At 43.8% G+C, this 11,199-nt stretch overlaps 1 protein-coding gene across 1 annotated transcript in view; it reads right to left on the bottom strand.

The window, feature by feature from the left end:
• Positions 1 to 5,396: 5,396 nt before the first annotated feature.
• LRP2 (LDL receptor related protein 2) overlaps positions 5,397 to 11,199 on the bottom strand; it is a 193,680-nt gene continuing 187,877 nt past the window's right edge. Inside the window, 4 exon segments of the mRNA XM_034642228.1 lie at positions 5,397 to 5,620; positions 5,810 to 5,881; positions 9,257 to 9,296; positions 9,343 to 9,410. Of these exon segments, the coding sequence (XP_034498119.1) occupies positions 5,462 to 5,620; positions 5,810 to 5,881; positions 9,257 to 9,296; positions 9,343 to 9,410 (339 nt within the window). The 3' untranslated portion in view covers positions 5,397 to 5,461.

Consider the following 11,199-nt stretch of genomic DNA (forward strand, 5'->3'; position numbering starts at 1 on the left):
AAAAAAGTGTCCACTGCCCTCCACCCAACGCATTTGGTCGCTTTAAGGTTCAGAAAATGGCAGCAAATCTTTGTGCCAAGAAAAACTCAAGGTCACTTATCTTAAAAAAACTGAAGTATCGCTCTGAAATGCTTTATTCTTAGAAGTTGCCCAAAACTAGAACCGTGAAAACTCAATAAATGGAAACCTAGAAGCAGTAAATATACAATCGCTCTCTTGGAAATACACCACGTCCTACCTGACTTGAGGTGGAGAGTCATCGTGTCAAGGCTCAGGACTTCCTGAAGTGTCCCGTTCCCTGGCCCCTAAGAGAACTCCTGAGGAGTTACAGCCACAACAGGGCTGAGGAAAACTAACGAATAGAACANCCTTGGAAATACACCACGTCCTACCTGACTTGAGGTGATAGAGTCATCGTGTCAAGGCTCAGGACTTCCTGAAGTGTCCCGATCCCTGGCCCCTAAGAGAACTCCTGAGGAGTTACAGCCACAACAGGGCTGAGGAAAACTAACGAATAGAACATCATGAAAGAAAGTCCCTTGAAGGGGCGCCTGAGTGGCTCAGTCGTTTAAGCCTCAGCTCAGGTCATGATCTCAGGGTCGTGGGATCGGGCCCAGCATTGGGCTCAGCCTGCTTCTCCCTCTGCCTCTGCCTGCTGCTCCCCCTGCTTGTGCTCTCTCTCTCTCTCTCTCTGTGTCAAATAAGTAAATAAAATGTTAAAAAAAAAAACAAAGTCTATTTTAAAAAAAAGAAAGAAAAAAAAAGTCCCTTGGAGCTAAGTCTGGAAACATGTAAGGGGGTAAAAGAATACATTTCCACATCAACTTGTTCTTCAAGCAGTGAAGGTCTGGGTGCTGGACACTGGGAATTTTGTGGAAGGCCCCACCCCTGCCTTGCTGGACCAAGAAATGTGGCTCTGAACATTGTAACCTGCATATGCACTTGACCTTTCTCAGACTTGGTTTTCCCATCTTTCATGCCCACAGATATTAATTGTCTTATTACATCTAAATAACAATAAAATGAGACCCCAAATTTATCATCTCCACTCCAGCCTCATTACAGATGATTATGTGCATTCTTCCAAAGGCCCAGATAAAATCTTGAACACCCGCATAACATTCTTTATTAAAAAAAAAATTTAAGGATGACTGTGTGGCTCAGTCAGTTAAGCGTCCAACTCTTGATTTTGACTTAGGTCGTGGTCTCAGGGTTGTGAGATCGAGCCCTGTGTCGGAGTCTGCTTTGAGATTCTCTCTCTCCCTCTCTCTCTACCCCTCCCCCAGCTCGCTCTCTAAATAAATAAATGAATACATACATACATACCTATCTTTTAAAACAAAAAAAAATTTAAAAATTAAAGATCAGCCACTTCTACTTAAATCAGTAGTTCTAATGCTGGCTGCACATTAAAATCACCCATCGAGCTTTTAAAAATATATTTCCTTTCTAAAAAATTCTCTTTCCGGGCACCTGGGTGGCTCAGTCAGTTGGGCATCTGCCTCGGCTCAGGTCATGGTCCCAGGGTTCTGGGATCGAGTCCCGTGACAGTCTCCCTCTGCCTGTACCCTCCCCACCCCTGGTTAATGTGTGCTCTCTCTAATAAATGAATAAATTCTTTAAAAAAAACCCAAAAAAACCTCTTCCACTCCCCTCCACTCAATAAACAACCATAAGCATGGCTATACTGGACGGCTTACTCTGTGCCAGGCAGTGGGCTGAATACATTCTTTACACACATTACACATCGGACTCCCACAGTTTTATAGAAGCAGCCTCTGGGGCTAAGATTCACAGCAGGAGCATGGCCAAGCCCCGTGATGAAAGCATTGGCTAGGAAACTATCCTCCTGACAAATGACTGTCATTAGGGGACACTAGTTATTAAAGAACCAGAAAGATGTGCCCCTTGTCTCTGGTCTGCATAGGCGGGGGGAACAGCACTCAAGTAACTGGCAATGTTGTTATCTAAGTGGGACTCAATGACAGCTAGTAGTTTCTAGAGACCTGTTTGCTTTGTTTCTTATCACTAATTCCAGAATATCATGGACACAACATGAACAGACACCTGGGCGAAGTGGCCACAGCTCTAGAGACAGAGCTGGGTTTGGATTCTAGCCCTGCCACTTATCAGCTGTGTGACTTTGGGAAAGGCGTTCAACCACTCTGTGCCTCATCTGAAAAATGGGCATAATAGTGTCTACCTCATAGGACTGCTGTGAGGGTGAAATGAGATAAAACACATGAAGTACTCAGAACCGAACCTGCCACATTCATGTTCCACAAGCTGTTAGTATTCCCATCCCTGCTGCCTGAACACTGGGTCCTATGGTGACAGTTCGTGAACGTGTATTATTTGGAGAGGACAGCAAGTACAGCTGAAGGAGCTGAGTTCCTAGCTCATTCAGGAAAGTTTGAGACATACACAGGAATAGAGAGGATAGTATGATAAACCTCATGGACCCAATGCCCAGCTTCAACAAGTACTGTCTCATCGCCAGTCTTTTTGCATCTCCATTCTGTTCCTCACTCTCTCCCCAGCACCCACGCTGGTTTATTTCAAAGCAAATCGCAGATGTGAAGAAAGCCATTTTATGCTTTATGCTCTTAAGGGAGCTTTCTGAAAGGAAACACATGGTTACATAGTACCCCATCAGGACGTATGGCTTGTGACCACCATGAGTACAGGGGGAAAGCGGGATGACTGGTCAAGGGCAGCCCAGGGCTCCAGGCTGCAGGCCCGGGCTCTTTCCAACACCTGGGAAAGCTTGTGCATCTCCAACCGGCTTCCTCAGAACCCTCCCTCACCCCAGAGCCTACCTAGTTCTCCAAGGTCTTTGAGCCACCCTGAGATACTCCACCTCAAAAATCAAATCGTGGTCTTTTCCTGTTTCAGAGAAAAAATAACTTGATGGAGTGATCAATTTAAAGTCCTCCTCTCACATATTTTCCTGAAACCCATGGTCTTTGCATCCCTTTGTCTGCAACTGAGTGCTGACCGAACAAAGGGTGAGTGAGCGAGTGAGTGAAGAGTGAGCAAATAGTAAAAAAAACTTACTGGAAAACCCTAAAAACAGGTGACCAGTATGATCTGACAGCTTTCTGTGGCTACACCTGCCATGGTTGTGATCTCGTACAGTAGAGGACATGCCCGCTAGTAAAACGGCCCCTGCTTCCTGTGACGAAATGATGAGTAACATCAACTTCAGCCCTGTAAACAGTGTCCTGCCCCCGGCGTGCTCCCACACCGGCAGAACTTCCAAACAGCTGCCCGGGCTGGAGAGAGGGAGGCAGGGTCAGAACCAGGCACCAGGAGAGCCTAGCAGGAGGGGCGACGGGAGGGCCAGAGCACGCTGACTTCCCGAAGGCACTAGTAGGATCTCTGATTCCTTTCTGGGGTACACCCAGAAATGAAGCGGAGCAGAAAATGAATTCTCATAAAAGAAATTCTCAAGACCCACTTCATATCGAGCATAATGCCCAAGACAAATACCAAAGCTGGAAATTACAAGCATCTCCAAGCGCAGGTTCTCTTGACTTCCTTTTATGCTTGTATTCACACTTTCTGTTGGCTGATGCTGCCGTCCCCGAGTTAATGCATCCAAATACACCCCACTGAAGCTTGAATTCCAATTTGGAACAAAACTCTCTCCAGCTGCGACCATCCTCACTGCTCTTCCGTCCAGTTCAGCATGAGGAGCTCTGAGATCCCTCAGCAGTGGGTACTCTCACTGAGCTCTGGAACACAATTAGATCTGAGAAGGGGACCTGGCTCAGGGCCCAGAATATAAGGAAGGAAAAGAGGAGGTGGAAATTGACTTTGAAAGGCAATGAAGGGGGCTGCTCACCCACAGTGCAGGTGGGAACCTTAGGCGATGACTCCTCTCTGGGATTAATTCCCCCCACCAGGCCAGTCAGGGCTGGGTGTGCTGTGAATTCCTCCCCCTCCCCCAGAACCTGAGGCACCCCTAGCTCTCAGGCGGCCTAGCACTCAAAGCCCCAACCAAGCTCTCCGCGCAACAAATACAACTGACCCATGAGCTGGTCTTAAGAAGCACACCGGAGAAGTCTGATAAAATACACATTTATTAGAAATTTCTCAGCAGCATCATTTCCATTTGCTTTTCTAATCAAAGTACATTTCAAAAAAAAATTATAATAAGCTCCCAAAATATGAGCGACAAATATTTTTGAGAACTCAGTAATAAAATAATCAGTAGTACATATTCCATCCATCCATCCATCCACCCGTCCATCCATTCATTCATGGTTTTAAAAATGTGCAATATTAGCACAGAGAGCCAGAAATGCTACGTAGTATGGAAACTGTATATTCCTGCCATGGTTCCCATTGTGGAGACTACACCCACTATTCAAAAGAAAAATCTAGGCTCTACAGGACACTCCAATACAAATGTACGAGTTAGCCAAAAGGACCTTAAAAAAAGGCTCAAGAAGAACGGTTTCCCTTTCTATTCATGTCCAACTGAGGAAATAAATAGTCATTATAATGATATTTTCACACACAGAAACGAAAACCCAGCTGAGGCTTTGCTCAACTGGTATTTGTTTGCACCAACTTGATGAAGGCACAGATTTGGTTTTAGTAATTCAGTGGTCGAGCTCCAGTGTCCGGGGCAGGTAACCGCCTGAGAGGCCAGGAAGGACGGAAATCAGGCCAAAGAGTTTATTCGATTAGGTAATAAACCCTTTGTAGGACACTGGGGCTTATGACACGCGACTTTCTCCCAGACGTCGCAAATACAAATGTTGACTTGGCAGCTAGAGAGGTAACGCACGTGAAAGCGTTCTGGCAGCACAAACACGCAGAAGGGTGACACTGAATTGGTTTTCTGCATTTTCTGAGGCGGCTACAGTCAGATCCAGATGTCCGTACAACACATGGCAGCCTCTATCAATGGGCCTACTGATCAGGTTACAGGTGATGTTGAACATGAACTAAGTGCCGAGGTATAAAAACTGGACCCAAGAGTGGGGCCTGGATTTCCTTCCAGGATAATCCTATAGGGACTAGGGGCGGTACCCCTTCTTTAGGCACGGCTAAAGGCCCCAAGTCAATTCCTTTCCTTGTTGGATCATTTACTGTAATGATCACCAACCAATTCAGCAGATACTTTTATCAGCAAATTTAATGATGTGATAATCTTTCCAAAATTTACAAATGTACAATATATTTATAGAATTACCTTCAAATAGCTTCAGTGCAAAGATATACATATAGTACATTGTGATAATTACTTGTAAAAATAGGAGATGGCATAAGTAAAAAAAAAAAGACACACAAGGCAGAGTTTCCGCGGATACTCCCAACTATAGGCGAACCGGGGAAAAAAATATATATTTTTTAATAAAGTACTGAATGTTAACTTTCTCTTCATCTGTTTGTAAAAAATATCTGTGCAAAAGTGGGTTTCTAATTATTCCCTCCATAGCTGGCATAGCTATACCTCCGAGTCTTCTCTCACCAGGTTCGCGGTGTCTGTGAAAGTGTCTTCTGTTGCAGTGTAGGTCGGCACCGGGCCTCTCGGGGAGCTTTTAGCCGGGACAGACTGCGCTGGAGGCGGAGCCACAGCCGGGCTCTCCTTCTGTTCATTCTCCATCTAAGACCACAATGGAACACGTATCAGCCATTTATTCCCCCAGCAGGTCTAGAAAGAGTTTCGTGTGAAGAAAACCAATCTTTGCCAATTTGCTCAGAATAGTCTGAGTGTACATCCCATGCAGCCAAGCAAGTGATTGTTAAGGAAGAACGCCGAATGCCTGTGCTAAGACAAATGGTCAACAATTACCTCCGCGTAGATTGGATTTTCAAAGTTGGTGGTTGGTTTCAGTTTTCGTTTGAAGATATTCCATTTTGTTGCCTAAATGAAAAAGGGGAAAACAGACAACCTTCAGTAATGGAATTTTTTTTCCCGTGGATTTGTTCCCCTCACAGAAGTTTTAAAATGTCTTCTTAGTAAAGGACAAAGCAAATTTGGACCTGGGACCGTGTGACCTGCCCCTTGGGTAAATTGTTCAGGTCCTCCTCAGATGGTTCCCAAACTGAAACTGAAAAGTCTCTGGGCTCTTTTCATCTAATAAATTTTATAACATTTCCTTGACTTGACATGTATAGTTGACAGAACCTGTGCCTCTAGAATCGAGAAGCTCTGACAGAGGCAAGAGATTTCTTCGTGGGCTGCCAAAAATGTAAGGAAAAAGCCAGATTGTAACTCCCATTTCCTAAAATGGTGTCTTGATCCTTGGTCAACGCAAGCATATCCCTTCTCCCTTCATCATTTCCTCCTGTAATCAAAATAGCCATGGTGATAACAAAAATTAGCATTTATTGAGAGTTTACTGGGTATCAGGGGTTAGTCTACAAGTTTCCCAATTTCTCTTTCTGGCAGCTCTGTGAGGCAGGTGCTCTTATGTTACAGATGAGGAAACGGAGTCACAGCAAGCTCATATAACTGAATTGTGGGTGGAAGAGTGGGCAACGATTACAGGACTCCGAGGCCCATAGACTGAAGAACCCAAAGAGAAATCACCGTAGACGATGGTGGGTCGCCCAGGTCTTGCTGAAAAGCTGCGCACAGTGCCAGCGCTGGACACAGCTCTGGCTGTCAGATGGAAGGAGGCAAGGAAAGAGAAAGCAAGAGAACAGCTATCCTACCCCAGCAGGTAGTTAAGGCAGCCCGTACGTTTAGGGGTATCTCTTGCTCTGTGAAAGTAGGGGGCCGATACGTGAAGGAGTGGGGGGCACGTGATCACAGAAAACCGTTCATCACTGTAATCCACATATAAGTGAGCACCTGCTCCAGACATGACCACCACCAAGAGAAAGACGAACACGCTCAGGTCAAGAGCCTGGCCTCAGGACGCTTCCACTTCCGCCTCCGGAATGTGTTACTTGGAGTGAAGCAATTACTAACAAGAGCAGCTGTGGTGATTTTCATTTCTATCTCCTCGGGAAATCCGGTGCATCTCAACCTGACTGTTGGAAAATGATGGAACTGAGTCACAGGAATTCATGTTCCTAGAATTGAGTCCTTTGAGCCGATCTGCTGACGAAAGATTTGTGAGCCTCTTCGGCACATTAACGTTAACCTAGAGAGACCCTAACCACATGCCTCTACGGCTTTAAGCCACACTGGCTGCTTTCTCAGCGCCCAGGAGACAACAGATACAGGGAGATCGCTAGATACACCATGCAGAACAGACTCAGATGGTCTCAGCCTCAACCGATAAAAAGAAAAAAAAAAGTAAGAGGAAGAGCCGACATACAGCGAAGATGAAGATGAGAAAGAAAGGGACTATGACGGGTGAAGATCTACGCTCACTTGAAAAGTCTTCCAGTGTTCATTTTGTTTCTGATGACAGATGCGCAGGTCAGAGGCTGCAGCAGCCCCACCACATTCCCCTTCCTGCTCAGGCGGGGAGAGACTCTGTCTAGCGAAGACAATCACTAGACTTGAAATGGACTGAAAAAAATTAAGTAACTAAGTGGAGAATAGAATATAAAGTAAATCTGGCACTGCCTTGGGGTTGAGTCAGACTTAAGGAGTCACACGACATTGTGACACTCAAGTATTTTGGTGTCTGTGGAAAATTAATCTCCAAAATCCACTTTCAAATGTAACCTAAAGAAAAAAATTCAGTCCCTTGAAAAATATGAAACTGAAAATTCCTTTCTAATACAACATTTGTAGGTGTCTGGTTTGTGTGTGTGTGTGTGTGTGTGTGTCTCAGGAGAAGAAGGAATTAGTACATGAAATATAAAAAGGAAGACAGTTTAATGGGCTCTACATTAGCATCATTATTTTATTTTATTTTTTTAGAGAGGGAGTGAGTGCGGGGGTGAAGGGAGGAGAAGAGATGGAGAGAGAGGATCTTAAGTAGGCTCCATGCTGGGCATGGAGCCTGACACTGGAGTCCAACTCAGGGCTTGATCTCAAGACCCTGAGATCATGACCTGAGCCAAAAACAAGAGTCGGAGGCTTAACCGATTTAGCCACCCAGGCGCCCCTCATTAGCATGAATTTAGTTCAACTTTTATTTTGATCCAAACAAGCTGAACGGGAACCAATATCTGAGGTGCTGAAAATCCAACATGACTTCCAAGTTAACTCTGCAGATAGAAATTATGCATATAGATTATGCAATCTGAGAAATAAGGATTGTGTAAATGGTCAGATTTTTAACTACCCTTGGATTTGTTTTTTTACATTACTTTACAGAAGAAGTCATAAAACCTGAGAAGTGAGACATTCAGATCCTTGTGTTCTCAATCGGGAATGTGCGGAGAGGCAGAGTGGAGGATCATTTCTGGGGCCACCATGCACTGGGGGAGACACTACTGACACTTGGTGGACAGGGGCCACGAATACAAAAATGTCCTGCAATACACAAAGTTTTGTACCACAAAGCACTATCTCCCTTCATATGCCAACAGTACCCCCAAGAAAAAGACTCCAGAACCCAGAGGTTAAACAGTCTGCCAGAATCAGACGGCTAGATCTTATTTAGCTTCATATGTATCCATTAAAACTAGTGACAGATTATACATTAACACAGAATTTTATATCAAATTTATTTATTGAATTTCTCTCTGTAGACCAAATAGCCTAAAAATTTCAAATTGCCTGAAGGCATGACAGAGAAATTCCATTAGTGGTCTTTTTTCTTTTACTCTCCAGTGCTAAACACTGTGCCTGGCACACTAAGGGCAAAAATGTTGGTTGGGTGGGTGGATAGATGGATAGATGAAGAGAGTACAAGTTAGTGCCATCTCGTGGTGAATACAGGTAATAGCAGTAAAGCTAGGAACACAGGACATTATTCAGGGAACGAAGATGTACACTATAGAAAAATTGCATTACTTAAAAAAGGAACGGGTCTTCTGCATGTATACTTGACACAGTGAACTCTTTCTTCTTACTAAGTCATTCTCGAAAATCGAGCACCTCCTGGATGGAAGAGCCTAGATCCAGAAGTCTGTGGCCCTTCCTTTCTGTATGGTCTCCCATATCACAAGGAATATCATCCCTATCTCAATCAAAGCGAGAAATGTGGCTTTAGTTACTGGAAAGTTTTTCAATTTATTATTTTTTAAAAAGTTATCTTTATTAACTGCCTACGTATCTTGGGTCCCTGAGCCTAGCATGGTCTCCCTAGTTTCCCCTAGCATTAGTAAACCCAGCAATTCCTATGCCCTTTGCAAATCCCACATCATTTCAGTAGGCAGCCACTGTTACCTGAGTTCCATCAGCACTGGGGGAAGTCGGCTTTGTGTCCGGAGCTATTTCAGAAGGGTTTANTGGGGGAAGTCGGCTTTGTGTCCAGAGCTATTTCAGAAGGGTTTATGGGACTTCCATAGTTCTGGTTATCCACGTTTCCAGATACCGTCACCTGTGTGCATATTAAAGGACATTATCCAGTTCTGAAAGAGTCTTGGCTGTGAAGTTTCTCATCAACTCTTTGGTTCTCTTTACTGCCTTGCTTTTCCACAGACATGGCCAGGCACTATTTTTCTTATATGAGACTAATCCCATGGCCCGGGACTAAACACCATTCCCATCTCCCCAAAATCAGGAGCACCAATCACTATGTCATCTATGTCATGCCCTAATCCTGGGAGGCAAACACACACATCATGGTCACACTCTCACCTAGTAATAACAATTTTATTGTGTTCTCTGTGCTCCGTTATTCCCACTCTTGACCATATTTTTAGATAAACAGCTCTGGTTGTATATTGGCAACCAAATCCTAGAGCAACAGCATGAATTATTCCCACACTCATCAGAGAACTGAGAATCTTATCTCTGGATATTTAGGGTAAAATTAATAATCTGAGAGAACTGCTTTTAAGAAGCTGAATGTTTGAAACAAGAGGCATAATGGAATTAATACCCTTCTAGATATTTTTCTGTTAACATTCATGTGATTCCGAAGTTCCCTCTTAAACCCAAATTACTATGAACATATAATTAACAAATTACAAGGCAAAACAATTCACTCTTTTTCCTGTATTTTTACATTCACTGTTTCATCTCTGCTCGAAAGTGGGTATGTTCGTAAACATGGCCTCATTTTATTTCAGGTGAAAATGCCAAACGAGATGTCACATCTATTTTATCGTGTGATTAGATTTCGCTATCCGGATATCAAAGGATCAGGCAAAATGTTTTCAAGATGCAACTATTTCTGATCTTAGGGAAGTTATTCATAAAATAAACACTTCCATATTTAAAAGGTAACATCTTATGATTTCAAAAGAAGTTTAGGTATTAACAATGAAACCATATTTCACAAAGGCTAGTTGTTCCGACAAAGAAAGGACAGGCTAATAGCTGACAGGCCTGAGAAGTGGTGTGGTAGCTACTGATCCAGATCCAATGAGAAGTTCTTTCCCTTCATCTACACACCTATGTCATCTCCCTGGTCCTCTTAAAGAAGAGTGAGTATTAGGGCTGCACCAAAGGAAACTTGAGAGATCTGCCTATTAATTCTGGAGACTTTTGTACTTTTCAGAAAACCATGGGGATATCACCTCAAATAACACCCATGTGATACCAATAAGAACCCAGAGAGTGTATCCAGTCCCAAAAATCTCTACATAATGACCTGACAATCATTCACTTGTTCATTTCACAAATATTTACAGAGAGCCTGTGTGTGCCAGGCACTGCTTGCCAAGCCCCTGAATGGACTCCTAATTCTTGCTCTGGCCACTCAGAATGAAAAGGCTCTTGGTCAGCACCCCAAGAATGGTTGCTAAACCCCAGCAACTATGCAACAAGTTGGTGTCATATCCTTGGGTCAGTCCTGTGACTGCATACAGTCAAGCTGAAGAATGGAACACTGTGTTTCCTTCCATTCGAGGGCTGGTTGGGAGAACCCTAAGAGGGTATTATTCAATAGAACAAGATCCAACCACAGAAACACCTGAAAGAAAGGACTGACTTCTCACCTGGGTTGGCTGAACCACTTTCACATCACTGTCCCTCGATGCATACATCGGGTTTTCAAATATTATGGGCTGCTTCCCCATCTCCATGGCAAAGTTTTCACTCTGATGAAGGAAAAAAATATATATCTGGTTTACACACAAAGGAAGGTGCCCTCCTCATACCTGAAGAAATACCAGGTACTATGCCAAATTTAACCAAAAAGAACTTACCAAAAAAAAAAAAAA

Source organism: Ailuropoda melanoleuca, chromosome 2 (assembly GCF_002007445.2).
Source record: "Ailuropoda melanoleuca isolate Jingjing chromosome 2, ASM200744v2, whole genome shotgun sequence".
NCBI classification, from domain to species: domain Eukaryota; kingdom Metazoa; phylum Chordata; class Mammalia; order Carnivora; family Ursidae; genus Ailuropoda; species Ailuropoda melanoleuca.